The sequence below is a fragment of the Canis lupus genome, chromosome 3 (genome assembly GCF_003254725.2).
Source record: "Canis lupus dingo isolate Sandy chromosome 3, ASM325472v2, whole genome shotgun sequence".
NCBI lineage: Eukaryota > Metazoa > Chordata > Mammalia > Carnivora > Canidae > Canis > Canis lupus.
In genome coordinates, this window is record NC_064245.1 from 39011074 (window position 1) to 39028266 (window position 17193).

The 17193-nt window shown below is 35.5% G+C and overlaps 1 protein-coding gene across 27 annotated transcripts in view; it reads right to left on the bottom strand.

The window, feature by feature from the left end:
• Positions 1 to 17193, bottom strand: part of TJP1 (tight junction protein 1) — a 255598-nt gene that overhangs the window by 60585 nt on the left and 177820 nt on the right. For all 27 annotated transcript variants that reach the window (XM_049108387.1, XM_025438107.3, XM_049108383.1 and 24 more), the window contains 2 exons: positions 5908 to 6032; positions 5111 to 5213 (listed from right to left, as the gene is read on the bottom strand). In XM_049108387.1, coding sequence (XP_048964344.1) covers positions 5111 to 5213; positions 5908 to 6032 — 228 coding nt within the window. The remainder of the gene's footprint in view (positions 1 to 5110; positions 5214 to 5907; positions 6033 to 17193) is intronic.

A 17193-nucleotide genomic window follows, 5' to 3' on the forward strand; every position in this document is an offset into this window, starting at 1 on the left:
ATATGACCTCCAAGACCCTCTTCATCAATAATACCCCTCAAGGTACTTAAAACTTTAATCTCTCCCCCAAATTAGTCTTCTGCCTATTACTAATCTGCTAATTAATCTTCTATTCCTCTGTCTTGCTACTCATTTCCAAGTTATCCTATATCCTCCCTTCGTGACTAATTTTCTTCAAATGGCTGCTCCACATTCAATACTGCTTGCTGTTTGCTTCTACAAGAGTGATCACAGAAGTCCTTTCCTAGGAAACAACACTTGAAGCTGAGGAAGAAGCAAGACATCAACATATGAAAAGGACAGCCAGCTAATGCCCTGTTATGAACTGAGAGAAGACTGCCTATCTTTCTACCCTCTGTGCCCCACAGCTCAGGCCCTTACAAGTAACATTTATTGTAAAGCATTCTTAATGGACTCTGCATTTTAGTCACCTCTATTTCAACCTCCTGCATACTGCACTGCAATATGTTTGCAGTATTACTTTAAATCTTTAATTCCTCCCTAGCAATATACAAACAAAAAGAAAGTGACTAGATGAGGACTGGGAGCTTTCCATGTCTTCTGCAAGAGTACCTGCCATCTCTTTGGAAATTTACTGTACTTAAAAATTACTTTCAATCTCAGATGTGCACTATGGTTATGACTGTGTATACTCATCTATCCTATTAAGATTCAAGATCCTTGGAGAAGATCCTTGCCATGCATTTAATTATACTCAATATAATGAAATATTTGCAACCAGTAAGTGTTTAACTTATTGAAAAATATTCAATCCTATTATAATTCTCTATGTGTATTATAGTTAATGGCTATAAACCTACAAGAAGATATTTAGCATGTTTGACAATTATGCTTGATTTTAACACTGAAAATTTTGGAAGAGAAATTTGGGGGGGAATGCCAACTTCAAATCTTAGATGAATTAAAGATTCAAATAAAATAAAACAACAAAATACTATGACAAATATTAGAATAAAATATAGGATATATGCTTTTATAACTCTGATAAGGTAAAGACTTTTGTAAGCCTGACACCAAAGGCAGAACCAATCGAGTGAACATCTGACAGACATAACATAAAAAATGAAAGCATTTCAATGTTAAAATCATACAAAAACAACCTTCCTCAATCACCATAAACAACTTACACTCACAAAGCAAACAGACAAAATATGTAGTATATATGACAGAAGGCTAACAATCCTAATACATACAATACTCTAATACAATAATCATCAACACAGAAATGCAAAGGAATAAGCAAAAAAGAAACATAAATAGGCAATATATACACTATGAGATGATCAAACTCATATTGTAAAATATTTCATTTGAAATACTATGTTCAGTCTGTTTGGCAAAGATTTAAACATCGTTGATAAAATTGGACTCTCAATACCCTACTGGCTTTCCGAAGAGCAGTGGCAATATATATATAAAGTCATTAATGCCTTCTAACTAAAAAGCCACTAAGAAGTTATTCCTAAACAGTAACTGAATAAATAGAAACACAATAATCTTCAACACAGTAATTTTTTTTTTTATTATTTGTGGAAACTGGAACTGAAATGCCCATCAATAAATGGGCTAGGTAAGCATGACAATAAAAGGCCATGTGGAGATACACTGAAGTGCTCACAGATGTCATTTCTAAGAAGAGTTTCTGCCAAATCATTTACTTCATAATACTTTTTTAGGATATTCAGGATTTCAGTAAAAATTTACTAATATTTTTAGTAAAAATTTACATGCTCGCTGTGTCATAAACTATTTCTAACTTCCCTTCACTTGTTGTTAAAGCAAATTTAAGCCTACTTGTGGTAGTTATACTATTAAAAGAGTTCTAACATTTAAGTTCAACAAAAAAGAAATAATTTATTTGCTTACTACCCAACAAGCTCTTAGCTTATGGAAAGATAATCATATAAACAACCGAATACCCCAACATAAGAGCATAGGGAAGAAAAGAGACTGGTAGATTGGGAATGGGAGGAAGAGGAGCTACTTATTCAGAACTGAAAGAAAAAAAAAAAAAACTAAACTAAACAAGCAAAAACAATGTATATAATGACCTTGAGGTTCTGGTTATGGCTAGGGATGAATTAAGAGTTAAAAGATACCTTGAAGACCACAGTCTAAGACACTGGAGTTTTATTCTAGAAGTCATATGGCAATGATAAACTTGACCATGATCCAGTCACTTCAAATGTAGAAATGAACAGCTCTTTGCTGATTAAAACACTCTTCTACCTAATCCCCCTCTAGCCTCTCCCTATAGGGCAAAAATACTTGCTCAATCTTCCTGAGTTCCACCTTTCCAACTCATGTAGCTCTAAGTATGGTCAGAGCAAAATCCATCCTTGAGCTGCCCTAAATCCTTCTTCTATTTCAAATACATTACAGGTTTTGGACCTACTTATAAAATAATTTCTAGGGCAGCCTCGGTGGCGCAGCAGTTTGGCACCACCTGCACCCTGGGGTGTGATCCTGGAGACCCGGGATCGAGTCCCACATCGGGCTCCCTGCATGGAGCCTGCTTCTCCCTCTGCCTGTGTCTCTGCCTCTCTCTCTGTGTCTATGAATAAATAAATAAAATCTTTAAAATAAAATAAAATAAAATAATTTCTATGGAGAGAAGTCTAGGGTGTTGGAATACATCTTTCTTAGATGCATTTTCAATGTGGTGTATGTATGCTGAATATTTTGCATGGCAAACAAAACAGCTCAACATTTCAGCTTAAAAAGTTGGGGTTAGAGGCAAAGCTCACAATCTCAGAACAGGGAGAAAAAACTCAATTTACCTAAGATGCTCACTTTGAAATGAGCAACTGAAAGACACTGAATAATAATAACAATGCTCAGGATCAGCAGCTAAGGTACTAATGCTAAAACTTACTCAATTTTAAGATCGGCAATTATAAAAATCAGCAATTTGCTTCCATTAACACTACAATCTCATGCTCTAAAAATTGTTTAAAAACTCTACCACCCACTAGCCAGCATGTGTATGAACTGTGATTTAAAAATAACATGAGGGGATCCCTGGGTGGCGCAGCGGTTTGGCGCCTGCCTTTGGCCCAGGGCGCGATCCTGGAGACCCAGGATCGAATCCCACATCGGGCTCCCGGTGCATGGAGCCTGCTTCTCCCTCTGCCTGTGTCTCTGCCTCTCTCTCTCTCTCTCTCTCTGTGACTATCATAAATAAATAAAAATTTTAAAAAAATAAAAATAACATGATAGGGGATCCCTGGGTGGCTCAGCGGTTTAGCGCCTGCCTTTGGCCCAGTGCGTAATCCTGGAGTCCCAGGATTGGGTCCCGCATCGGACTCCCTGCATGGAGCCTGCTTCTCCCTCTGCCTGTGTCTCTGCCTCTCTCTCTCTCTGTCTCTCATGAATAAATAAATAATTTTTTAAAAAAATTAAAAAATAAAAATAACATTATAGTTGTAAAAATATGGTTATAATGAAGTTGTGAAAATATATACTCAAAAGAAAATGTTGGAGCACCTGGGTGGTGGTTCCAATGAACCACCATTGGTTAAGCACCTGTCTTCAGCTCAGGTCATGATCCCAGAGTCCTGGGATCAAGTCTCAGGTTGGGCTCCCTGCTCAGCAAGGAGTCTGTCTGCTTCTCCCTCACTCCCACCGTTCCCCCTGCTTGGGCTTTGTGTGTGTGTGTGTGTGTGTGTGTGTGTGTGTCTCAAATAAATAAAGATTTTATTTAAAATCTTTATTAATTTTTTAAAATAAAATTAAAAAGAAAAAGATGTTGGTCATCTGGAATGCAATAACTCAACACAGACCTACCGCAATCTGAAAGAGCTCTCACCCACCAGCAAGAACACTGGTGTAGAAATAAACCATATGGCAAGCAGCCTACACAAGGGAAAAGGACCTCGCAACTGTGGGGCGCAAAATCTCAGGGAATACACCTACTAGCTCTCACCCAACCACCAAGGTCAAAACACAATGCAGGCTCCTCCCCTCACTCCAGCCCCTCTCCCTCCCTCTCCATTGTGTCCACCGTGGTTCTGAGTGTCTGCTAGAAAGTAGAAAAGTTCTCAATAGACAAGGCAGGGCAAAGGACCTAGCTGCCTATGCAGCCTCTTGTTCCTGCTCTTTATATCTGAATTAAGGCCACAAAGCAGTGTCTTAATCAGTCCTTTCAGAGGCTAGAGGGGCAGAAAGGAGGGGTGCGGGGGGGATAAAGTGGGTTAAGAAGTAGCAGACATGTTCCAAAATGTGGACATAATTTTACATAGGACTTTTACATTAAATCCATTCTGTGCCATATTTGTTTATTTTTTTAAGATTTTATTTATTTTAAAAAAATATTTTATTTATTTACTCATGAGAGACAGAGAGGCAGAGATACAGGGAGAGGGAGAAGCAGGCTCCCCAGAGGGAGCCCAATGCAGACCCAATCCTGGAACCCCAGGATCATGCCCTGAGCCAAAGACAGACACTCAACTGCTGAGCCACCCAGGCATCCCTGTGCCACATTTGTTTAGTTTTACTTGTGATTTGAGGCCAGTTATCAAGAGTTAACTGAATTTCTTTCCCTTTACTTATTAAAAAAAATAGACTTCTTAAGAGAAATAATGAAATAGAGGACAGATTTCAGCTATGTACTAAAAGAGTAACATTAAAATGCACCCCAAACAACCCTATAAAGAAAATCTTACCACTTTCTCCTCAAACTGTATCACAGTAACAAGGAAAGTGGTTATTGATGTATATGTTTAAGGGACAATGTAAAACTTGCCCACTAAACAAACCCTGTAACAGAAAACAGGGCTAATAAATACTTCAAATGGACTACATGCCAAGTTTCAGTCTAATAAGTACTTAAAAGAAAAGGAAACATTAAGTCATAAAGAGGTGACCATTTAATCACCCTTCCTTTCCCCTTCAAAAAAATAAAATAAATCCTCGTATCTAAACTTTGAGAAAATATATACACAGTGATAAAACATACCACCTGTAAGCTAACTTTAGAACTACTGATCCAGTTTTCATTTTCTTAAAGCGTTAAGATGAATTCAAAAACCAGAAACATATCAACCATAAGGTTGATAGTTTTATTAAATTAAAGGTAAAAGATACTTACAATTTTTGCATTCTTCCCACTTTTCCTTAGTTGCTGAACAGCAAACGCATGTTCAACATTATCCATTGAAACTCCATTAACCATTGCAACTCGGTCATTTTCCCTAAGTAAAAAAAGGTCACCAAAATAAGTTAGAAAAAACATACAAACAAGTTTGTGAATATATTTTCACAATGAGTACTTCCATAAAAGTATTTTAATTATACACTAGTTAATCTATTTGTTTTCAGAACAATGATACAATAATGTCAAACAATTTACTTTCCGATCTCCTATGTTTAGTAACTGACCACAGGCCATTAATATTTTTATATCATTAATACAATGTTCTTACAAAAGAGTGAACAGGTACCACAATACAAAAAATGATTTTTGGTGGTACAATTAGAGGGCATTAAATGATATTATATTACATGGCTGGAAAAAATTACTCCCTTTTTAAAAGATAAAGCATTTCTCCTTCCAGTTTTCTTTCAATGCCTCTAACTATACACTCACTTTTTTGCTAGCTAGTATACATTTTGCCTCTATCTTGCTTACCTTAACTGAACAATAAGGACAAGATTAAGGGTGAGAGGTTTCTGAAGGCTAAATTCCATCTTAAACTGAACAAGTTTTCTCTTCACTATCTTTATTTTTACAGTGACCACCTACTTAAGGTAAGGGATACTAGGCTTTTCATTTATGATAAACAGAAGTATAAATGTACGTTGAAGAAGTCACTAAACAGTATGCCAGTGACTGAGGATAGGAATAGTGCTCGTAACACAGGCACCCAAAAGAAGAAATGTGCTTACTGTAGCTGTCCTTCAGCAGGTCCCCCTTTCAGCACATCTGAAATTACTATGGAAGTTTCTCCACTCTGAAAATGAGGGTTATCTCTTCCACCAGATATTGCAATTCCAAATCCAAATCCAGGTGCCTAAAGTAATAATTACAGAAAAACACTGCTATTACAAAAAATAATTGTTCATTATATCGTACTCTACAATCTAAAAAAGCTTAAATATAAAAATTACAATCTTATTACATCTGTGATCCAAACACTTGCTTGTGTGGATACATACTGAAATGATCTATCCTAGTATGGGAATGAATGCTCTAATAAATTAAATGCAGGACATACAAAAATATTAAAAATTGCTAACTACATGAATGCTTTTTAAGTACTAAAATATATTTAAAAATTCTGAACACTGAAATTCTGCATTTATTTTTGATTATCAGAAGGGCTCCTGAAGGTACTGGCAGTGCATTAGTGTGATCATCACAAACAGTGACAACTAATTTATAGAATGAACACTTAAACATCTAGTGCCATAAACATCTGGTGCCGTTTTGTATAATAAAATATCAATAGCTACTAAAATCAAATATGTTATTTCAACTACCTTCAATTATGATAAAAGTCTCTTTAGAAGTAGTACATTATAATAATGTCTTATATGCACAACGCATATAACAGAAAGCAGAACCATATCAAAACTTTTAAAATACATTAATTAAATAAAATAACAAACAATATACCTCTAAATGAGCTGAAAATCTTAATCACGATGACAAAGGGCAGACCAATACAAGAAAAATGCAAAATATTTCCAAGTTATTAAAAAATGACCTAATCTCAAAAAAATCTACACCATTCCCTTGAAAGGAAATGAAGTATAGTATTCAGAGTAGTCTAAAGAAACATAAAATATTTTCCTAGTGTTCCAGAATCACTAAAGCAGACAAGTGTGTTTTCATATAAATTGTATTATACTACGCACTACTATCCAAACCATCTGATGATATAGTCTGTCCAGTCCACAACAGAGGAGATCACATTCACCGCAGACTAGGTAAATGTCATGACCTCCCCTCCTACCCTGAAGCCTACTAAAGTAGCAAAAGAAAATAGAAAAACTTCTTAAAAATAAACACCAGTAATTCTTCTTGTAGGTATATACACCCCTCAAAATGAAAACATATGTCCACACAAAGACTTAAACCCAAATGTGCATCATTTATAATAGCCAAGAAACGGAAAACAACCCAAATGTCCATCAACTGATGAATGGAAAAACAAAAATGTGGTATATCTATACAATGGAATATTATTTGCAATAAAAAGAAATGAAACAGCACTAACACATGCTACAAGAGAAGCCAATCACAAAAGACCACATATAGTGGTCTTATAGAATATAAATATTCTATTTATAAGCAATGTTCAGAAAAGACAAATTTATAAAGACAGGCAAATCTATAAAGTGGCAGTTGTCTAAAGCAAGGAGTGGAAAAGGATGGAGAGACTAGGATGGAGAGACTAGGGAGTAATAGCTTATGGTACAGTATTTCTTTTTAGGGTAATGAAAATATTTATGACTGGTGATGGTCATACAAGTATGTAAATATACTAAGAACCACTGAATTGTATGCTTTAAAGGGCAAATTGCATGGTATATGAATTATATTGCAATAAAGTCCATGTAAACAAAAGGTTATGTTGAAAAAAATAGGAAAACATCTGAGTAGCCAAAAACAATGGCATCTGTATGAATCTACCTTTATATCCTCCCAAAATAATACTTCAAGAATAAATCACTACACAAAATCATTCCCTTAATATAACTCAAAGACAGACAATACCCATTTCAAAAATTAGGAAGAGGCCTAAAACTAAAAAAATAAATGATGAAAAAGAACCAAATGTTAGCAAATCAACAGGAAATACAAGAAACTACGTAACAAGTTTAAATACATTTGAAAACCTAGAACTAGGTAATTTCCCTAGGGAAATACTGACTCTATCAGAAATTAAAAACACAATTTAAACAAAGCAATTTCTGGACATGAAATAGAGAAAAACATCCCACAAAAAAAGCACCAGCCACAGATGATTTCATAGGAGAATTCTACCAAATCATCATTGCCCAGGTAGCCTCAAAGCTCCATAAATTGCTCCAGATGCTAAAAATGAAGGAAAGTTTGTAAAGTTTTTATAAAACAATTATATTATTGACATCTAAATGATAGTGACTGTCCATAAAGACAGAGTTCCACTCCAAATATTAAAGCCCAAAATGATTTAAATATCTCTATACAAAAAGTATTAAAGCAAAAAAAGGAGCAGAGGGCAACTTCCTGCAAATACTCATGATAAAGGGATTTATTACAGGAATGCAAGGAAATTCACTGGTATCCTATTATTAAATCTAAAGGAAAAAAATTCTATGATTCTATCCACAGACCTTAAAAAGGCATTTGACAAAATTCAATAGTCACTAGTAAATAAAGTTCAAGAAGGTATGTTCAATCTCTTAAAATAGCTGCTTTTTATTAAAGTACATGAAGAAAATCCAGCTTCACACACATATGCAGTTAAAAAAGGGAAGTTATTTTAGTAGCCCTTTTAGGTGATTATGGATATCCAAATTTCATTTACACCAAAACTTGGTGTGAGTTTCTTAACAGTTGCAATGTATAATCTAAGATGTATCAATGGACTTTGGTATTGTTACATAAATATCCATTGGCCAGCTTTGCACTTTCAATGGATATTCTGTCTATCATGGTTTTATAACAGCATGCCTTAATCATTCGAAAAATACTTAGGCAAATCGTTCCAATGGTGACACATTTCACTGTATATATATTTTTTAATTGTATATTGGGGTGCTTAGGTGGCTCAGTCAAATGTCTAACTTTGGCTCAGGTCATGATCTCAGGGTCCTGGAACTGAACCCCCCATCAGGCTCTAAGCTCGGCACAGTGTCTGCTTGTCCCTCTGCCCCTATCCCTGCTCATGCTTGAGTACTCTCTTTCAAATAAATGAAATGAAATAAAAATAAAATAAGATAAAAATAATATATTAATATCACCAATCTCATCAAAATCTGCTAAGTACTGAAAAGCTACTGGCTCATGGTAGTAGGTAAAAGCTGTCCAAGGGTTTAGTTTTTGTTTTAAATTCAATTTTCTTTATTGGCAAATAATGAAATACATCAGAATTGTTTTCTGAAGCATCAGGTACTCATTCGAGAAAAATGTCTGTCAAATATTCAAGTCTGGATAATCATACATTCCTTCAAGTAAAAGTATGTTGTATACACAGACATACACACAAATTGTTTCCAATTCAAACAATCACACAACTACTTCAGTATTAAGTACCTTATGCATATTTCCCATTTCAGTGCATAATTTTAAAACTATACTCAGGGATCCCTGGGTGGCGCAGCGGTCTGGCGCCTGCCTTTGGCCCAGGGCGCGATCCTGGAGTCCCGGGATCGAATCCCACATCAGGCTCCCGGTGCATGGAGCCTGCTTCTCCCTCTGCCTGTGTCTCTGCCTCTCTCTCTCTCTGTGACTATCATAAATAAATAAAAATTTAAAAAAATATAAATAAATAAATAAAACTATACTCAAAAGCTGAGATGCCATAAAACTAAAACTAATCATTTTACTGCTTCAAATCATTCTGAAACAAACACAGAATTGTTCTTTAAACTCTTGAGTGTGTGGCACTATTAGTAAGGTTTGGTGCCACTGCCTTGATTTGGGCTGTGGTGGCCAATTTTATCCACTGCTGCTTCTGGATCTTTATTGCAAATATCAATATAGTGAGAAAGACAAGATTTTCATACCGTTATAAAAATAATTTTCCCTAGAGCCTAAAAGGATTTCAGAGACCTTTTAGGGTCCTCAGACCATCTTTTGAAAACACTGATATTAGAAGCTACTAAAAAATAGGTAAGAGAGGGAAGAAAGCACAAAAACAATAATAACAAAAAACAATGAAATACATCATTTGCAAAAAATATATTAAGATGTTAAAACTCAAGTAATGAGAACTACAAACTAACACCATGCAGTGAATGGTAAAACAAAGTATGACAACTATTTTGTTGAGAAGGCTGTAGAGAAACACAATGCTGATGGATATGTAAACTCTATAATATTCTTCAGGAATTTCTTAATACTTGAAAAAAATCACAAAAAAACTAATCTTTTTTTTTTTTTTAAAGATTTTATTTATTTACTCATGAGAGACACAGAGAGAGGCAGACACACAGGCAGAAGAAGAAAGTTCCACGCAGGGAGCCCGACATGGGACTCCATCCCGGGTCTCCAGGATCACGCCCTGGGCTGAAGGCGGCGCTAAACCGCTGCCCACAAAAAAATAATCTTTTGACAGAGCAAACCAGATTCTAAGAATGTTCCCTGAAGATACATATACATCTCCAACAATATGAAAATACATACACAGCTATTCCTTGAAGACTGTTTGTTGATTGCAAATACTGGGAAAAATCTAATGCCCAAGGAATACCTATGGGGGGGGGGGTGAGTGGTGTTAAGAGGGGGGATTATTCTTTTGCTTTTTTCCTTCCTTCGTTGGAGGAGACGCAGACTAATCTTTTATTCTATATACTTTTATGTTGTTCATTTGCATCTTGCTTGGTAATTCTTTTATTTAAAAATTTTAAAATAACACAAAAATATAAAGAAATGCTGAAAATGTCAGGAACTTTCAATAAGAAAGAGATAAGATATTTTCCTCAAGATTTACTTGTGAAAAAATCTAAGTGTAGTTTTTGGCTAGTGAGTCAGGGTCGAAAATCTGGCTTGGACCACTGCTTCTATGCAGCTCTGGCACTTAATAAGGCATGTAAATCCTGGATCAGTGCTTGCTACAGTTCATTTAATGACTACCCAGAAGTCTGTGATTCCCCCAAATCAAGCTGGGGATGAGAATCACTTGGGAAGTTTCAAACGTGCTTGCTGATGTATAACCCCCACCTCATACCGATTAAATAAAACTGGGAGAGGGGAGATAGATAGTAGGCACTTTTTAAAAAGTGATTCTAATGAGCAGCAGGTGCTGACCACCTCAGCCTTAAATGGTTTGTGAACTGGGTGGCAATAAAAAATTTCAAAGGTTTCAACTATTCTACACTTCCCTTTCCTTCTACCTTCACCATTATCGTATTTGGCCTTCTCAATAGATTTCTTACCTCCACCAGGTTACAATTTACCCTCCCTCCAATGTTTGAAAGGTTATCATTCTAAAACAAACCTGATTACCTGATCCTGTCGTTCCACTGCCCATAGGTCCAAATTTCTTAGAATGAAGCATCGTGAAATACAAAGACAACTTGCTTCCCAGCACTCTAGTATTTGCTCTAAACACGCTGATACGGATCCCTGCTTAAGCATGCCAAGCATTAGCAAATGCTATGCTTTTGCATCTCCTCTCTACATTCTTTAGAACCTCATCAGTCTTGCAAGCTTCAGCTCATTCTTCAAAATCCAAGTTTAATGTCATCTCATTCATAAAACCACTCTACTTTTCCACTGTAGAAGAGGTACACACTTCTGCTCCCTAACACATGGCACTGTAAGTAACCCGGGTATCAAGGCCCAACTTTTTTTTTTTTTTTTTTAATTCACAAGACATACAGAGAGAGAGAGAGAGAGAGGCAGACATAGGCAGAGGGAGAAGCAGGCTCCCCGCGGCTCTGGGATCACACCTTGAGCCAAAGGTGGATGCTCAACCATTGAGCCACCCAGGTGTCCCAATCAAGGAGGAATGCACATACTCATCTACATATTCCAGCTAAGTATAACTCTGCAAGAGCCTAACACAGAGTGGTTTGTTAACAATAGTTAAGTTCCCATTTATAGAAAGTTGTTTTTTTGTTTGTTTGTTTTTTTTTTTTTTTAAACAAGCACTAACTTGAGCACTAGAAGCTCAGATTTCTGGAAAAATTAACGCCCATGGTAGTACCACAGATTTTGAACCTTCCAAAATTCTCAAGTAAAAACAAGCAGGGCAACTACACAATAAACAAAACACCCATGGACTTTAAAACAAATCCCAGTAACCAATGTATCCCCTCACAGTACAAAACACAAGCAGTCAGGGAGGAGCAACTATGAGACTTGGGTGTCCCCAACACTTCTATGGAAGAAAAGCCATACATACAGCGTCCAAGATCTGAGGAACCCCCAAGTAACCGATAGGTATTCACTGGAAAGAATGGCAGGTCAATTTGAGAGCAGCAGCTGAAATTGGGGGGCATTTCGCCTGCTTCCAATAGTGGGTGAGAGCAAGGAGCCTGGCAGTAGAGCCTTAACCAGCTGGAGCAGAGTAACCCATAGGAATTCTCAACACTGATCTTTCAAGGCCTTTCTAGGATAGGGCCACACAATATGGAGAAATTGTTGGCAGTGGAAATCAAAATTTGGTGGGACAGGAACAACAGAGACAAAAGAGAAGGTCCAGATAAAAGTGTGCAAAAAGCAAATGTCCGAACGCAGCAGTTATGTTTTTTGGCAGACATACACGCATGTACGTGTACATACACACACACACACACACAGGAAAATGAAGCCAATTTCTAAAAAACTCACTAATTTTACATAAAATGAGCAAAGAAAATAACAGGATAAAATCCCTTACAAAATTACTATAAATATAGTGAGTAGCAAAATAATATTCCTATAGAAAATGGAAGCATGCCAGAATGAGTGCTCAAAGAAAAAAAAAGGATCAAAACTATTATTACAAAACAAACTAGAAGGCATAAGAAAATATGTAAGACATGAAAGAACATAAATAAGAATTAGAAAAACTCAAAAATGAGTTGACAGAGTTCAAGAGCTAATCATAAATTTTAAAAGGTCATTTTTGACAGGATCATAAGACTAATAAATAATACTATAAAAGAAAGTGAAAGGAGAAATCTTTTTAAAAACGAAGAAATGATACCTAGGGTTTTTTTTTAAAAGATGTCAGAGAAAAATTACAAATATTGGGAGACAGGAAATAGAGATACAACATATATATAGCAAGAGTCTCTAAAAAACTAAAACAAGGGGAAAGAACAGTAAAAACTGTAAAAAAAACCAAAAATGAAAACAAAACTTTATTATTTTTTAATTGAAACTACACACCCAAAGGATACATATCACTATAGATATGAGTTATCTGAGAGTATCAATTCAGAGACACCAACACCAAAATTGGCTCCAATAAAATGACTAGATTTAAGGAAAAAGGTTCTTTGGTATCTAGGTAAAAAGATCTCAAAACTTACAAAGAAACTTAGATTACCATCACACTTGGGATAGCAACATGTTATGCAAAAAATAAAATAGTTAAAATACTCAAAACAGTAAGCCAAGGATTTTATATCCAGTAGAAGAGACCTTCAAGTATAAAAGGCAAAGATAAGCCAATAAACATGCAAAACCAGAGAATATTATTTTCATGATCTCTTCTTAAAGAGTCTAATGGAGAATGACTTTCTGACAATCAAAATGACAAGAAACACAGGACTGGTGATAAACACTAAATATGTACTTACTTATAATACTAAGATTAAATTAGGTTAAAGAGTGAAAGGATCAAATTATGTGATACCAATATGATTTAGATAGAGTAAAAAAACCATGCTTCAAAATGTGGAGAGGAGGCTCAGCGGTTTAGCACCACCTTCAGCCCACGGCATGATCCTGGGGACCCGGGATGGAGTCCCACATCAGGCTCCCTGTGTGGAGCCTTGCTTCTCCCTCTGCCTGTGTCTCTGCCTTTCTCTCTCTGTGTCTCATGAATACATAAATAAAAATTTTTTTTAATGGGGAGAGGAGCAGTATAGCATGCATAAAAATTTTTAGTATTGTTTCCAGCAATTAAAATTGATAGTGGCAGAATTATTACTATTCTAGACAACTGGTATGATCAGTACTAGACTTACTAAAAAGACTAACATGGTTGCCTTCCTGAGGTACTTTCTAAAGAAATGTAAATTAAACATTGGTAAGTGTTCCAAAAGATAGTTGACTTTTATATATATACATGAGAAAATGTCCAAGATAATGGGTTTTTAAAAAAAAATTTATGATGGTGGAGGAGGTGATTTAAAGCAGTATAATATGGTCTCATTTATTTGTATGTGCACACACATATGTGGTTATAGCTTTTGAGTGGAAGAGCATCAAAGAATCTTACTTTCACCATATTTTATCCTTTTGAGACCATGAATAGCCACGAGCAGCAAGAACTTAAATGTTTATGTCTTTGCCTGGTAGGGAAACAGAATTTATGGCCTGAGATCTGTCCAGTTATTTGTCCAGTTTTACTGGACACTAGCCACGGCCATTCCTTTACATACCATTATGACAAATTAATTTTAAATTTAAAAAATGTTTAAAACCTCTTATTAACAACAATAAAAAGGCAAATAATTCAATTGAAAATGAATTACTCAATTGCCTTGAGTAATTGCAACATAGATAAGGAGACCCTATCTATGTCCCATAAAGCTGAACCAATTTACTATCTGATCCTTTATAGAAAAGTTTGCCCATTCCTGTGTTTGCCCACTCCATGTGTTAAAGCATTTCTGATTCCTTAAAAAAAAAAAAAAAAAGGAAAAAAGTCATTCCTAAAAGTTGATTCAGTTGCAGAAATATCTGGATAACCTCTTTTCCAAACATTCTTCTCTATTCTTTCAAAGATGCTCAATTCTCTACTTACAGATTTTCCCTAGTTGCCTTCTATTTTTTCTCCTGATTGCCTTCTATTTTTAATCCTGGTTTTCCATATGCAACATTTTTACAAATCAGCCACCTTAATCCTAACTTTTTTCACCAATCATAATTTTCCTCTTCATTTAATTCCTCCTATCAACACTCAACATCCTATGGTACTTATTCCAGCTGTTTGTTTTTGCAATGGACCCTGGGATCACTGAATTTTAAAACCAAATGGATCCTCAGCAATCATCTGATTCAACTTCCTTTTTACAAATGAAAGCAGAGGCCTAGGATCCTATGTGTGCCTCTACCACTTTCAAATTATGACTTATGTTGGACCTCTGTGGACTTGAGTTCCCTGACTTGAATAAACAATATTAGGATTTTATTAACTCTGATACACTTGCCTATTCAAAATTAGTGGTAAACCCAAACTAGATCAGAAGTCACAAGACCCCTACAATTTTTCTACATTATCTTGGTAGTTTCCCAGAACATTATTCAAATTATCTTGAATGTCAGACTGGTTCCTTTTTATCTCTGTATCCTTAAACAGTCTGCTGGCTATTCAAATTGTATATGTGTCCCCACTTATTCTTACACTCTGCCTTACTTACAGTTCTGATTGCTAATTTGTAGCTTGCATTTCTAATTCCTATTCTATTTTCTTTTTCCCAGCTTCTTATAGGACACCACCAATTGCTATTCTCCAAAACTGTCACTTTCTCCACAAAACTGACCTCACTACCTATGTTCTACAATGGGGGGGGGGGGGGGGAGGACAAGACCCAAACTTTGGCTCCTTCCTTACCAAACTTACCAATTTTGTTTATTGCATGTGAAGGAAGTTTATGTAATATAATTATATAAGTTCTGAATTTCAGAAATTATATTCCATAAACATTTTTTAAATTTAAAATTAATTTGACATACAAATGGAAAAAGCATTATATGCAGAGTCCAACGACCTGGGTTCAAGTTATAGCTCTTTTGCAGTATTTGAGTAGATAGACCTGACACTCATTCTGTGTGGTTATTAACATTTACTTCACAGAACATTAAATAGTTCAAAACATTCATAGTGCACTCTATCAAGATAAACAATGGTTTCCAACCATCTAAAACAAGCCTACCTTAGCTTACATGCTTACTTCAGTGTAAATGCTTACATTATATCTTATACCAGTTTGGTACTACTCAACAGATATGTAGGGGGTTCCCCCTCCCCTTCTTGGAACAGGTTGAATGAGATATAATTCACATATCATAAAATTCACTCTTTAAACTGTACAATTAAATGTTTTTGTACATTCACAGATGTACAACCATCACCATAAACAATTTAGTAGTATTTTCATCACCCTAAAAAGAAATCCCTTGCTCTTCAGCCATCATCTCTTAATGACCCCCAACCCTAAGTGACCACTAGTCTACTTTCTGTCTATTCACCTGTTCTAACTATTTCATATACATGGAATCATACAACATATGGTCCTCTGACTGGCTTCAAATGTTAGTAAATGTTAGTGAAATGTTTTAAACATTTATCCATATTGTAGTACATTTCTTTTTATTACTAAATAATATTCTCTTCTATGGATATACTCCATATTTTGCCTATTCATTATTCATCAGGTGGTGGACAATTAGAGCTTATTTCTACTTCCTATTATGAGTAATGCTGCTATGAACACTCATGTAAAAGTTATTGTGTGAAAATTTTTTTCCATTTCTGTTAGGTGTATACCTAGCAGTGGAATTGTTGGGTCACATGGTAAGTCTATACTTAACTTTTGAGGAACTCCTTGTTTCCCATCATGGCTACCCCATTTTACATTTCTACCAGCCAATATCCACATCCTTGCTAACACTTGTTACAGTCTGCCAGTGATAACAGCCATTCTAGTGGGTTGCTAGGGTATCTCACTGTGACTTTTAACATGTATTTCCCTGATGGCTAATGATATTAAGCATCTTTTCATGAATTAATTGGATATTTCTGTATCTTCTTTAGAGAAATGTCAACTCAAATCCTTTGTCCATTTTCAATTGAATTATTTGCCTTTTTATTGTTGTTAATAAGAGGTTTTAAATATTCTGGATAGAAGTCCCTTATCAGATATATATTTGCAAATATTTTCTTCCATTCTGTGGGTTATCCTTTCACTTTCTTTAGGGTGTCCTTTGGAATACAAGCTTTTCACTATGATGTGGTCCAATTTATCTGTTTTCTTTCTCTTTTGTTGTTTGTGTTAACATCATATCTAAGAAACCACTGCCTAAGTCAAGGTCACAAAGATTTACTTCAAGAATTTTCTTCTAAGAATTTTATAGTTTTAACCCTTAAACATTTAAGTCTATGCTCCATTTTAAGTTAATTTTGCACCTGATGTGAAGTAGAAATCCAAATTCACTCTTTTGCTGGGTGATGTTCCAGCAACATTACTTACAAAGACTACCTTCCCCTACTTTATTGTCTTGGCACCTTCTTCCAAGTTTACTTCTTATTCCATCACCTCCCTAGCTGAAACATTTGACTGTTCACCCTCAGACTATCT